We start from the raw sequence: 15156 nt of genomic DNA, 5'->3' as shown, positions 1-15156 counted from the left end.
GAAAATATTCACATATTAAAATGTTTCAGTTTCTGCTTTTTCAGCTGCTCTACAGCAAATCAATGGGTATTGTAACTGCAACCTAATCTGCATAATGGGTGAAAAAATGATGGGTAAACCTGTTATTCAAGAATTTATACATGCTATAAAAAGAATTAAATAAGTGACAACAAAGCATTTGATTGCATGTTATCCTGATAATCTAGTATTCCAATTAATTCATAAGGCTTAATTTTTAAACAATATTGTTCGGTGCATGTTAGATCTATTATGGATATTGTCATAAAAGCTACTCTCATTCTCAATCCCATTCCTGCTGCCTGGTCAGAATTTGAGTAGAATTTGGGGATTTGCGATATAAATCTATCATTAAGTGAACTGCAGTGAGCAAGCTGGTGGTTAATCTAATGTCTTGATGAGAACACCATGTTACACATCTGTGTTTATCAAATTCTACCATTAAAAACCAGTCATGCTTTCCTGTTCACTCTAACTATAGCATTCAGTATTTGTATGTACTTCAGCAACTACACTGATTATCCTATGGAATGTGCCCAAAAACGTTGTAGGTTGTGTAATACTTTTCAGTGGAACCTTGTATCATCTTTTACTTAACATAATTTTATACAGGTTGACTTTCTCTTATCCAAAATGCTTGGGATTGGAAGCGTTTTGGATTTTGGAACACCTGTATTTGCATATACGTATGTAATGAGATATCTTAGAGATGAGACCCAAGTCTAGACACCAAATTTATTTATGTTTCATATACAACTTACACACATGCCTGAAGGTAATTTTATACAATATTTTTTTAACAATTCTGTGCATGAAATGAAGTTTGTATACACTGAATCATCAGATGGCAAAAGTGTCATTATCTCAGCCACCCATGAAAAAAGTTTTGGTTCTATAATAGTTTGGATTGTGGAATTCTGTATATGAGAGATTCAACTTGTATACACTCATCCCTCCATATTTGCGGATTTGATTATTCATGGATTTGATTAATATGTTCTCTCTAAGAATATCTAGGTCCTCCAGTGCAACTCCTATGATCAGCTTTAACTAAAAGTTGCACTGAAAGACCTAGAGATTCCTAGAAAGAATACTCTACTAGGCCTTTGCAGCTCCTCCAGCGCAGTTCTATGGTGATCAATGACTATTGGATGTTGATGACAGAGTTGCACTGGTGGACCTAGAGATTCCTAGAGAGGTGTCCTGTCAGATAAAAACATGGTATTTTTGTTATTTGTGGTTTTTCCATATTCCCAGGGGTCTTGTGCCCCTAACCCTAATGAATATGGAGGGACAAGTGTATACAGTCTATGAGGTCTATGAGGGAGTTGACCAGGCAGGCCCAGCTCCATCAGGGCTAGCCTTGAAGAAGAGACCCCTCCCTCCATAACTGTCATCTTCCAGCCTATGAAGGAGTTGACCAGGCAGGCCCAGCTCCATCAGGGCTAGCCTGGAAGAAGAGACTCCTCCCTCCATAACTGTCATCTTGGCAGGCCCAGCTCCATCAGGGCTAGCCTTGAAGAAGAGACCCCTCCCTCCATAACTGTCATCTTCCGGCCTATGAAGGAGTTGACCGGGCAGGCCCAACTCCATCAGGGCTAGCCTTGAAGAAGAGACCTCTCCTTCCATAACTGTCATCTTCCTGCCTATGAGGGAGTTGACCGGGCAGGCCCAGCTCCATCAGGGCTAGCCTTGAAGAAGAGATCCCTCCATAACTGTCATCTTCTGGCTATGAGGGAGTTGACTGGGCAGCCCAGCTCCGGCTAGCCTTGAAGAAGAGACCCCTCCCTCCATAACTGTCATCTTCCAGCCTATGAGGGAGTTGACCAGGCAGGCCCAGCTCCACTAGGGCTAGCCTGAAGAAGAAGAGCCCTCCCTCCGGTCCATCTGCCTTGGTCCAGGCCTCAGAGGGAGAGAAGAATGCTGGACCTGATCCCTTCCCTCACCATTCCCTTCTCCTTTTGTGTCGTGTCTTTTAGATTGTAAGCCTGAGGGCAGGGAACCGTCTATTACAGTGGTTCTCAACCTTCCTAATGCCGCAACCCTTTATTATAGTTTATCATGTTGTGGTGACCCCCGGCCTTAAAATTATTTTCATTGCTATATGCAAATATGAGTTTTCCTATGGTCTTAGGCGACCCCTATGAAAGGGTTGTTCGACCCCCAAAGGGGTCCCGACCCACAGGTTGCGAACCACTGGTCTATTATCTCCTCTGTTGTAAGCCACCCGAATTCCCAGTGATTGGGAGCCATATAAATAAATCCTATTATTATTATTATTACAGTGGGCTCTTGGTATTGGCTATGGTTTGGTTGCAGGACCCCCCATTGAATATCAAAATCCATTGATGTTCAAGTCCCATTAAATACGATGGATAGTAAAATGGTGTGCCTTATATCAAATGGTAAAATCAAAGCTTGCTTTTTGGATGTTATATGTTTTTAAAAATATTTTAAAGCCGTAGATGCTTGACTCTGTGGGTAAAGAAACCGTGGATATGGATGGCCAACTGCAATTAGATAAGTAGCAAAGGCATTAGGAGGGTTTATTTGTGAATTGCAAAGATGCATTTCTGGGGCACCAGAAAGATTTTGTGATTCGCATTGTGCACTTTGTCAGCTCTGGTGTGATGTAATGTAACTGCAGCCCTCAGCTGGACAAAGGTAAAGCTGACCAATTTACAAAGCTGACCAATTCGAAATCCTGCATATGTAAGTTCACTTACAAAGACCTAACTCACAGGATTCTGGCCTTTATCCCTTGTGTTAAAAAAGAGAACACGAAAGAAAAAACACTGGAGTGAATAATACTTTCTTATCTTTCTAATTCTTTCCCCCTGTTCTAATGCTACTTCTTACTCTTTAATGTGGTTTTCCAGGGTTGAATTGAGATAAATGAGTACAGCAAATAGACTCCTTAAAAGAAATGCACTGCTGTTAATTACCTTGGCCATGTTCCCTGAATACATGCTCTAACTCAAGATAAGAGCTACTTTTCCCTTTCTTTCTGCCTCGGCTTTTAAGCATCTGTTGTGAGCGTTTCACGCTAGCCAGCTTCAGACAAATCTATCCAAAATTCCCGCTGAGCAATTTCTATCACACAAAAAGCCCATCTAAAATATATTACCCGACTTTAAACACACTGGATTATAAATCCAAATCAAAGGCCATTTCCTATTATGTTCTTTTGAAGAGATGTCAACAAACCATGTCAAGAACCACAGCATGGCTTATATAATAGTTGGTTTGTCAGCACTGCATTTAGCAAAGAGTAATTACATCTATAGCATAAGGCTAGGAGTTCAGACCGGTGTGAATGAGATTTGATCAACTAAATTGGCACAAATTTGCATGTGATTAATTTTGAACCCATCTCCCTCATAAAAAGGCAACCTGTGTAATTCAAACACTAATGTGCTTTTGTGATGATGTGCCTTTTTTTGGGGGGTGTGTGTGTCTCAAACTGCTGCTGCATTTCACCCTAAAAGGAATAGCATTTGCTGAAGGTGGAATTTTGCTGAAAATAAAAATATGTTGTGCTGGAAATTAGTACAGAAAAGCATCTACATTGAAATTGCTAGATTTTTTTTAAAGTGTGCTTCTAAAACTGACTGTTGCATTTTAGATCTAGATCTACAGTGGGTCCAGGGTCAGTTTTCTCTTCCAGAGTCCCCTTTGAGGGCTGTATGTACCTGCCAAAGATGTTCCCTTCCCTGCAAAATCAAAAGTGAACAGCAGTCCATTCCTGGTTTTGAAAAACAGGTATTTTGACAGACAAACAGATCAATAGTACAGGGTCTCCCTAGTATTGTATTTAAAAAGTGAATTCCCACTCTTGGAGGCTTCCACATGAGTCAGTTCATTCTTTTGGGGCACTCTGGGGAGTCTGGAAGGGCTGAGGGACAACAAAAGCAGCCACATGAAGCCCACGCATCACCTTTACTCCACCTCTGGCCTACAAGTTCTTGCCAGCAATGCAACCAAATGATAAAAAGATATATAGGCTGAAAATAGACTGGGAGGGTGAATTTTCCTGTGTTGCTAACTTGCTTGCACAGTTCTCAAGCTTTGGGTAGGGAGAGTTGGGTCATCCTTGTACAGGTTGATTTTCTTTGCATGCTTCTGTCCTATATAACATTTACGAGTCCATCTTCTATTGAGCATGTCTTGCGGGGAGTGAAGCCCAGTCCCATTTAGTCATCGATGCGGAATGTGATCAGTAGCCAGAGACAGTTTGGATAGAATTAGTTGTTTAGGGATTCAATTCTAACATTGGAGATGCTGAACCCCAACAGCAAAAGGGCTGAAATGTTTCTCTACTTTATCATTTGCTATTGATAAAGCTTACCTTATAGCTGTAACATGTGTTAGCATCCAGTACTAAATTAACTCTTTCTCCCTCCCTCTCTTTCTCACACAAACAGAGAGAATAATTTTCCTGTTTGGAAATTAAGAAAAATCTTAGCCAAAGGGCTTGATCCCAGATCAAGGTGAAATGAGGGGATTATCCCTTTTCACTTCTTTAAGATGGGATAAGGAACATTTAACCTAATCTACTTGCTTCTAGCTAGGAGGTGGATGCACAGTGATCCCTAGTGTTGCAACTAGAAGGAAAACAAGAATCTAAATAGAAGTTTGACCAGAGCTGAAAACTAAAAAGAAAAAAAAATGTATTCCTTGTCTCCTGCTTGGAGATGGCCCACACCCTGAAATCTGACAGCCCTCTCCAGCACTAAATATGTGAATAAAAGTTTGTGCCTAGAAATGAATAATCTTAGGAGCAGGAGTCCAGCAGAGGGCAGCAGCGTGATTCACCTCCTCTGTGTCTAGGCTCCTGACACATGATGGCTTGCAATGGAAAAGTTTACACAGGCAATCCAGTGTGGCTAAGAAAAATCATGCCCCCACAGTTGTTTGCTGCCTTGGGAGAAAGGAGTGATATAAGAAAATAGTCACCTCTTGGAACTCTTGGGGGATTTGCTCTGGACCCTGCTGCGAGTTCCAAATCTTGCGCATATTCAAACCCCATAGGCTTGAATGGGGTACATGGATGCAGGGTAGAGTTAATGGTGGTCGTCCCTCTGCAGATTTTCAAATCCGTGAATTTCAAATCTGCAGACCTGGAGGGGGGCGGCTGTAATAATAATTTGTATCCCACTGAAGAAACATATATTCTTTGTAATCTTCATATTTTGTTGGACTTCAGTGAGATGGGTGTGTGTCTGTGTTTACACACACCTCCCCTGTGACATACATTTTATATTTCTCATATGGACTTTTACATTTAATATGATTACAGTCAAACCCCTGTATCCATGGGCTGAATCCACAGCTTGAAATACACACACACACACACATTTCTGAATCCACAGCTTGAAATACACACACACACACACACACACACACAATCAGTCCTCCATTTTTGCGGAAGATCTATTCTGGAAACACACACCTGTGAAAACGGAGATTTGCACTTATTCAAGCCTCATAGTCTTGAATGGGGCACATCCCTGTGAGCGCATACAGGGTGTGCGCCGCAGGGGCGCGCTCCATTGAGGATAACAGAGATTGCCTCTCCGTGTATAATTAAGAACACAGATCTCAAAATCTGAGAAAGGATTGTATATATATGCCAAACAGCAAACCTTAATATTGCTATTTTATATAAGGGACATTGTACTATGCCATTCTATTTAATGGGACTTGAACATCTACAGATTTCGGTATCCACATGGGGTCCTGGAATCAAACCCCAGAAGATACCAAGAATCCACTGTGTTAATATATTTCCTATATTAATGTGGAAGGGGAGTGGTGGACATCCAGCTCAAGTAAGTCAGATAGGTCTATAAATACAGAAACTACAATTATTTGGGTGAATAGGTCAGTAATGAGTGGCTCAAGTGCAACTGGGGTTTGAGCAGCTGTTGCATTGCTTAGGTCATGTAAACTATGGGTTCATTCACTCTACACAATTATAGCACTACAAATCCACTGTAACTGGCATGGTTTCCTATGGACTCCTGGGTTTTGCAGTTCAGGAAGGGCATCTCTGAGCAAGAGGAATCCTCTGGCACCTCTGACCAAACTACAAACCCAGAAGTCCACAGGATGAGGCCATGGCAGTTAGCATAGAATTGTAGGGTCTACAATTCTATCCTACATGTAATCACTTTTTAGGCATTTTTACCACTGGGACTTTTTCTCATATGGGTAAATAAAGGATTGTTCTCTGTCCACTTAACCGCTCCTTCCCTTCCATAATTAATATTATTATTTCAGGATTGTTCCAGAGGTTTCTAAACCAAAACTTGAGACTTAGGGACAACCACTAGTGATACCCCTATTATTAATAAACTATGATCTTGCTGCTGGGGTTGTACATTGCATATAGTGTGTACTCAGTAGGCATGAGGCAAAACACAAAGCAGTAGGTGGACGGTTATAGACAAGATCACCCATAACCAGCCATCCTCCAATAAGCTCTTTTGCTCCATGTTTGGTCAGGACCCCACAAATCAACTTACCAAACTGTCAATAGTAGTGATAACACAGCTTTTTCCTTCTCCTTTGGCCATTTCCCCTCCTTTGAATACTTAACCATAACCGTTTCATGATTTTGACACTCATCGTCCCTCCATATCCACAGATACTTTATCCACAAATTCAACCATCCACAGCTTGAAAATATTCCAAAAAGCAAACTTTGATTTTGAAAGCATTTTATATAAGGGACACAATATTACTATCCCATTGTATTTAATGGCATTTGAGCATCCAGATTTTGGTATTCACACAGGAACCAAACCCCAGCAGATACCAAAGGCCCATTGCATTGCCATGACCATAATTTGCCCCCCCCCCAAATGTACTTTACTGGGCATTAGCTGCATGGGGAGGAGGTCCATTCTGATTTGAGCATGGTTGTGTTATGTTTCCATCAGGTTTGGAGGAGTCAGGCAAGAGGAAGTTACTTAGTTAAGTATAAGCTGATACAGGATTCCCACCAAAGTTTCCAGAGTCTGTACGTTAGCAGCAGAAACCAATTAGGTACAGTGCTGATTGGCTGGAGCCCACCCAATATCAGTTCTAGAATTGTAAATCAAATATTGATTGATGGACAATCATTAATACAAATAAACAGATTTTGGAAATATTAATTTTTGGCAATTCAGAGGTTTTAGTTATTAAAATGACAGCTGGGAGAAATACCTATGCCCCCACTTAAAAATATTCAATATTCAGCAATTTATTGAAATATTCAGTAGACAACCCAGTTTCTCAGTTCACAAAAATCATTAGTGTAGTTTAAGATTTTTTTTAAAAAAAAAGTAATATATTATTTAGACAGCATGTCAATACCATGGCAAGGTTCCCATCAAAACTGTGCATCCTTAAGATAGCCAGCAACAGTACAACATACGAAAGATAACTGGCAACTTCACGCTGGACCAAATCCATCAATAGGCAGAGTGAGATGACCACCTCAGATTTGGAGTGCCACAGTGGGTCAGCAAACTGTTCATCCTCTGAAGGACTACTGTACTTTTACAACCAGAGAAAGGAAAGTGTGGGATCTTCTGCTCCAGGTTGGCTGGCCTTGGGTACTTGGCACTTTGATTTAGTGTACAGGGTGCCATTGACTGCTCCAGGTCAGTAAGCAAAATATTATAGACTGGTCTTGTTCTCAAGATTGTGATCGTAAGCTATGTCTGCCACCAGAGTAAATCTATAAATTAGTTTTATATCAGTTTTGTGTTATATGTAGACTCACCCTGCTCAGTCTGTAATATGCTGCAGATAACTAAGTATGTGCTGATATCCAAGACTGGAAAATAGCTGGCTGAAAATTCTGGGAGTTGTCACCCAACAAAGTAATTTTCCATATTCTAGTGAATGTACAGTGGAAGCGGACAACCACACTCTGAACTTGAATGGTGCTAAAATTGAATTATCTAACTCTATTTTTGACTGAGGATCGATCAGGTGTTCTCCAATACTTCTTGAATATGCTTTTTTTTTTTAAAGGTCTTTCTTGAATGTCTTGAGTATAGAAGTCAATAGCAGTTGCAAGCTGCTTTCACACCATTAATGAAAGTTTGATTTCTGGTGGCTATCTCTGCTTAAACTGATTTAATTCTAAATTGTAGGCTGTGAAGCAAATGAAATAATGGAGTGATGGAACTATTCTAGATGCATTTTCACCATGCTGTGGTCAAAAGCTTGGGAAATTACTCTGTTCACCCACAACTCTCAATTTTAACCAATCAGTGGCCATGCTGGCTAGCAAATTCTGGGAGAACTAGTCCTAAAAACCAACTGATTCTGCAGGTTTGCAGCTGACTCCAGCTAAATACAGTGCTGATTGGCCTTTTAAAACCAGTTCTGTTTTTCAAAAATCAGGTGGTGAATGAGAATTTAAATGAATAAATGTACATGAGTGGTTTTACAAGAAAGTGGGGGGGGGGGGGGATGGCAGTAAGACGAACTGAAACACGGGGAGGGGCAAGACCGACAACTGAATCACTGGTATGTCTGTGTTTTTCCTATAATAAAGATGAGGAAGTTGGATTCATTTCTCAGGAGGAAAAATACAACTGCACTTTCCACGTTAGGTTTGGACATGCCCAGTGTCAACCACTGTAACAATATGAAAACCTCTGGATTAGAGTCTTTAGCAGCATGGACAAGGTTCTTAGAAGCATGGATTCCTGCCTTCAGTACACTAAAATGTCCTGTGACTGATTTCCCAAGAATGCAGCTTCTTCCTGGAAGACTGTGAGAAATATCCCAAAGAGCACCAAAGTTATTCTGTTCACTTTTATATGGGAATGTCCCATAGAAGCCATCATGGTGTAGTAGTTTGAACATTGGACTATGACCCAAGAGACCAGAGGGGTTTGATTCCCCACTCAGCCATGAAAACCCACTGGGACACCTTGGGTGAGTTACATGCTCTCAGCCCCAGAAAAACCTGTAATAGGTTCACCTTAGGGTCACCATCAGTGGGAAAAGACTTGAAAGTCCACAACAAGAAACCCCAACGAAGAGCAAAGGTTTTCCCTTCTGATCTGTCAATTGAAGTAATCGGACAACTCAACAGTATGCAGATGTTTCTCTGGGTTTCTTTTGCTATGTAGTGCTATTCTGATGCTGCTTCCCAGATTCCACATTCAGTAAGTGTAGAGTGTTCATTTTTATTGAATGCCAGAAACCAACAGTCAGGCACACATTTCCCTCAGTGCAGTGCTTGCTTAAGAAACTATCCTGGCTTTCCCTCCTCTTGTATAGGCTGTGAAGCCTCATTATAGAGGTGTTTACTGTCCTGACTTTTATGATTCTCTTCCTGGACAATAGGCCCAGAAGTCCTCTTGAACCCTCCCACAGTGCTTGCAGATTCCTCACTGACCATGCTGCGAGATGAATTCATTTCAGCACATTTTTCCTTATACTGGTGAACATTGCCTGCAAATGTCTCACAACGGTTCATGTTTTCCTCTTGCACTGGACTTCCCAGACTGTCATCACTTGATCCAGGAGACATGGATCCTTCTTGGGAGTTCTGGCTGACATAGACCACAATGATTTCCCCTTTAAAATTCATGACCTGTCCACTTGAAATGAAGGTAGAGTTGCCATTTCCAGTCACATTTCCTACAGTGTGTCAGAAGAAAGGGAGAAAGATACTAATTACATATGTATTTACATATATCATACTTTGTGAACACTGTGTTGTGAAAGAAAGAAAGGAATCATGCAATCAAGAACCAAGGGGAATAAGTACTAGCTGTAAGAGGAGAATTTGGTACCTTAGGCCCAAATACCCTAAACGCACCTGTCTGATCTTGGAAGCTAAGCTGAGGTCAAGCCTAGAAAGTACTTGGATGAGGGACTGCCAATGAATACCAGGTGCTGTAGTAGACTATACTTCAGGGGAAGGAATTGGCAAAACCACCTCTGAGTATTCCTTGCCTAAAGAAACACTATGAAATTCATGGATTCACCATAAGTCAACAGGGGACTTGAAGGCACATGCACACACACAAGTCTGTTTGAAACAAAATGCATGCATGCATCCATTGATTTATGTTTTATCTTTATCTCATGAATGGGCCTCATACGGGATTTGCTGTAGACTCTTCTTTGTAGCTAACCATAGATTAAGATCAGGGTATCCATGATGCTTATTTTGGTCAGCTTGAGGAGGAAGATACACAATCGCATAGGCTACTTCTGATTTTTTTTTAAATTGCTGTTTAAAGATCATGTAGGAAGCAAATAGTTTTGGTTTTTATAGCTCATTTTGGGTATTTAATACACATCATACATGTCAACATACACAACATAATTATGCAACAAGCTGTGTTATTTTTTCAGATGTTCCCAAGTGTTCCCACCCAGCATATCTGGAGGGCCCAGGATGAGGAAGGCTGACACACTACATAATGAGAGATCCTGTTTTTTAAAAAAGAAATAGTGACTAATGTTTTCATCTGCTCAGTTTGTAATTCTCAGTTTGTCACTGCAGTTAGTTTGATTGGTGAAGGAATCTGCTTTTTATTCATCTGCCACCATCACCACCACAATATTTGGCCAGCCAGCCAGCTAGCCAGAGTTGGAGTGCCAGAAAGTGGAGGTTTCCTTGCTGGCTGGAGAGAAACCACTGGCACCAGCATGTGACCTTGCTGGGTCTAGACCATTTCCAGATTCTTAGAGAAAACCTTTAAATATATATATCCTGGCTCGCCCATGTAGTCCTTCAAAGTAACTGCAAAATTAATAAACAGGAGAAGTTTTACTCTTTCCCTCAGTCTCTCTTTCTCTACTGGTCATTGACCGAAATAAATATATGTTATGTTATGTCTCTTTCTCTGTGTATGTGTAAAAATGTGAACTACCGAGGCAGCATCCTTCAGAAAAGTTCCTGTTGACAATCTTCTGCCATCAGCTTCCATTTTATATTATGCTTTAAAAAGGATTACTGGGTTAGAAGACAATTTGACCTTTGTAACTCTAAATCTGACCATGTTCAAACCTTGCACTGGCTTCACTAAACTAGTTTTCCTGTCTCCTGTTCTACACTGAACTTCTGACTCAGTTAGACAATGTAAGAAATGTGTGATTAGACATATGCATCTTCATTTAAAGAGGGGGGGGGGAGGATGTCTAGGGAGGATCCAGATTGGAACTTTGACACAGGAGAAGCAAAACTATAAGCCCTTTCCCCTGCTCCCCTTTACTACTGTGCCATCAGGAGGAAATTTCAATGGTATAATAGCTTCCCTAAAAAGGAACACAGTTTTTTATTGAGAAAACTGTGAAAAGAGAAGGGTTAATTTGCTGTCTATTTGGCCACACACAAAGCAGAAGCAAGGACAACTGGGGAAGGACTTTTAGTAGACATGGAGGGGGCATCTCTAACTACAGTCTCTGTAGTTGTCTGGGTTGTGTATCTGGGGTCTGCTCTCAAGAGGAAAAACCAATGTGTGTGCATCTTAAAAGGTCCCTTAAAAAAGAGGTCTCAGAAAACCAGGTCTCTCTTCTTCAGCTCCACTTCCATGTATAGCATCCTGGGCAGTGGGTGACTGGGCTCTGAGTCAGGGCTGAAAATGCTGCTGGGCCTGAAGCTGCAATGCAGCATGTGCCACACCACTTCCTTGTCCATGTGGAAGAAAGGCAGCCAGGGAGTGATCCTGTGCAACAACTGCACCAGCCGCCCAGGGCCACCTATGCCGCCACCTCACCCACGGCCCAGTATAGCAGAGAAGGCAGAAGAGGAGGCTGCAGTGAAGGGAAGAGTAAGCAAGAAATTCACAGAAGATCTGCTCGATTAAGGAACACCAAATACAAGTCTGCTCCTGCTGCTGAAAAGAAAGTATCTACTAAAGGAAAAGGGAGAAGACATATTTTAAGTTTAAAAAATCCCATCAAAGCTTCAGATTGTTTAGCCATCATAGTTACAGCAGAATCTAACTTCTGTCAGGGAGTTTACTATGAGACTGGAGATGTTGCTTCAGTCCTTGATGAGCAAGATGGTAAACATACTATGCTCAGATTAGAGGTTCATTCAAAACCAAAACTGTGAAAACATGCAGCTTTAACATGGCTCATTCCTACTACAGCTAGTCCCAAAGACTGTTTTGACCTTGCAACTTACATAATAGGACCAGACGGTCTTCCCCCCAAAATTTGAATATTTACAATTTGTCAGTCATGCACCTTCAGAATATTTCAAATCTCGATCATTTCCTTTTTATACCATTCCTACTAGGCCAGAAAAAGGTTATATCTGGACTCATGTTGGGTCTCCTCCAGCAATTTTCTTCAAGGAAACTGTTGCCAGTAGCTTGTAGTCTATCTTGCTCTAGAGACTCCTTTTGTATGCATTTTAAAATCACTACCAATAAGTTGTTTCAGCTTATCTAGTTATCCCTATAAGTTCATTTATTTATGGTTTACATTTGAGTGCCTTTGTTAAAATTAAAGTTTCTTCTCCTTAATTGAAAAGAAAGAAAGAAAAATGATCCCTTAAAACATTTGAATCATCTTACTTTGCCAGAAATATTGGTGTGGAATATCTGAATGAAAACCCAGGAGGGCAAAGAAAAAGAAACAAATTGCCTTGGCCACAGGGGACTCAGTAGTAAAGGGATGTTACTTTCCAGTTTTCACATGGACAAGAAAGATTCCAAGACTCAACCCTTAGCATGCATAAGAACAAAACAATGTCTTTGCTTAGTTAGACCAAATGTCTATCCAGATGAGCTCTGCCAAGATGACCATCCTGTTATGTTTCCCTCTGCATCTTCTTTCATTGACAGAGATTAAAATCTGTATGTTTGATGACACATATCGAACTTCAACAATGACATGTTAAACAAGATCTTGTGTGTGGGAGCTTACCAGACGCTGCTGGGGTATCTGACGTGCTGCAGTTCGTCTCAGGCGTTCTTTTTGCATTCTGACGCTTTGTGCCATTTCCATCCCATGTGTCACTTCTGACACCGATGCTGCTTGCAGAACCAGTCTGACTCAGAGAGGGAGAGTCCAAGCCACAGATGCTCAGTGGAGAAGGGCTACTTTCTTTAAAAGAATTGGCAGCATAGCCATGTTTACTTGGGGATTCTGTACAAGATGCTTTACAGGCAGTACAACTATTTGTCTCCTCAGGCCTCAAATGGGAATCACTTGTCTCTTGGTTGTCAGCATCCCTCATGTTGTTATAGGCAGAATGATGACAAGAGGTCAGCAGACATTTGTGGGAGGATGCATGGATGGCATCCATTCCACAGGAAGTGTCTGAGCAACAGCAGTTTGCAAGTTCCACCAAGCTTTCTGTTCCCGTGAAGCACTGGCTCAAACTATCATTCTCCCCCACTTCCAGTGGCCCTGAGAAGGGTGACACAGATTTACTTTCAGGCTGACTAAGTAAAGGTAAATAATGGGGCCCGTGAGAGATTCTGTCCATGTACTCATCTTCCATGGGAATCTGCTTAAAGTGGTCATCTTCAGACATGCTTGTAAGAGACAGTGCTGGGAAATCTTCACCCAAACCATAGTGGATTGCATCATGGCCAGCTTTTCCACTGACCATTTGTCCATGTGGGCAACATACATCTTCTGAAAAAGAATATTCATCAAGGTCCAGCAAATATGTCCCTTCCATTAGCTGAGGACCAGCAGGGCATGCCATGTTTCCATTTACAAAGGTATCACAAGGGGAATCCTGCAAAGAAAGAAAGGGCTTTTTAAGCAAAGGCAAACTCTAATTTGACAAGAATTCAAAAACATAGCCATGTTATTCTGAAAAATTAGCATGCGAAGAGGTCTTGTATCACTTTTGAGACTACCTGAAAGAAAGAAATTGCTTGCATGAGCTTTCGTAGACTAGTGCCTATTTCCTCAGATGCATGTTTGGAGTGAAGAATCCAGAGACACACCTACTGTATATACTTGACTATAAATCGAGAAATTTATGCCTCAAAATTGCCCTAAAATCTTGGGTAGATTTATATAAGGGTCAATACATCAGTAGTGCTTAGAAGGGCCCTAAAGCAAGCAAGCCTGATGCTTCAATCTCCATTGAACACCAATTCCTTTCCCCTCTGGTCCGTTTTGCAAGCCTTTGCTTCCTACCGGAAAAATACCCATTTAAATCCACTTGCGTCTCTCTTGCTCCATTTTGCAAGACTTGGCAGTCTATGGAAGAACCTCTCCATTTAAATCCACTTGCTTCTTTCTCTGCTCCATTTTGCAAGACCTTGCTTCCTACCAAAAAAACCCTCTCCATTTAAAACCATCTCTCCAGTCCATTTTGCAAAGCCTTGCTTCCTATGGAAACAACTCTCCATTTAAATCCATTTGCCTCTTTTCTTAATCTGATGTTAAAACCTCTCCTCCAGCACCTGGGAATCAGTTGGGAGAGGTCCAGAGAAGGAGAAGGAGGGATGTAGTGGTATTTCCCCCTCTCCATCCTTCTTTATAGCCCCCTAAGTTTTACCCTCAACTTATCCACTGGTCATATCAAAACCCAGGATTTTGATCCTGAAACGTTCCCTCAACTTATACATGAGGTCAACTTGTACACGAGTATATACAGTATATAAGCTGTTTGTGTGTGAGAATACCAACTCAAATTCAAAACCTTGTGGGCATGGAGTTCAGTGACGAGTTCAGTTTTAATAATGGTCGATGGTCATTGGGGGACAAAGGCAAGAGGAAGGCTGTTCCATAAAACCAAGGGGAGTGGATAATCATATAAATGAGTATTGGAATGTAGTGTGGGAAACAGAGAGGGGGATGTGATGAACTGGGTCAGGGGTGCTCTTGTGTGAACGGGGTTAGATAGTGTTGAAATGTGTGTAGTGTGTTGCTATACACACAAGGTTTTGAATCTGAACTGACATTCTCACACAAAAGGTTTATATAGGTCTGTCTCTGAATTCTTTACTCCAAATATGCATCTGAGGAAGTAGGCTGGAGTCTAGGAAAGCTTATGCTACCAAATTATTTCTTTCATTTAGTCTCAAAGGTACAACAAGATCCCTTTGCATTCTAATTTGACAACAGAACGACAACTATTTTGAAGCTTCACTGTAGCTAACATTGACACAGTCACTGTAATGTACGGCTAGGCTT

At 41.2% G+C, this 15156-nt stretch overlaps 1 protein-coding gene and 1 pseudogene across 1 annotated transcript in view; one reads left to right on the top strand and one right to left on the bottom strand.

The window, feature by feature from the left end:
* Positions 1-7343: 7343 nt before the first annotated feature.
* Positions 7344-15156, bottom strand: part of TNFRSF11A (TNF receptor superfamily member 11a) — a 43647-nt gene continuing 35834 nt past the window's right edge. The window contains exons 9-10 of the mRNA XM_042462087.1: positions 12922-13744; positions 7344-9672 (exon numbers count right to left, since the gene is read on the bottom strand). Coding sequence (XP_042318021.1) covers positions 9281-9672; positions 12922-13744 — 1215 coding nt within the window. The 3' untranslated portion in view covers positions 7344-9280. The remainder of the gene's footprint in view (positions 9673-12921; positions 13745-15156) is intronic.
* On the top strand, positions 11628-12371 carry LOC121927967 (annotated as a pseudogene).

The sequence above is a fragment of the Sceloporus undulatus genome, chromosome 4 (genome assembly GCF_019175285.1).
Source record: "Sceloporus undulatus isolate JIND9_A2432 ecotype Alabama chromosome 4, SceUnd_v1.1, whole genome shotgun sequence".
NCBI lineage: Eukaryota > Metazoa > Chordata > Lepidosauria > Squamata > Phrynosomatidae > Sceloporus > Sceloporus undulatus.
Note: the sequence above shows the minus strand (reverse complement) of the source record. Positions and strands in the feature narration are given on the sequence as shown.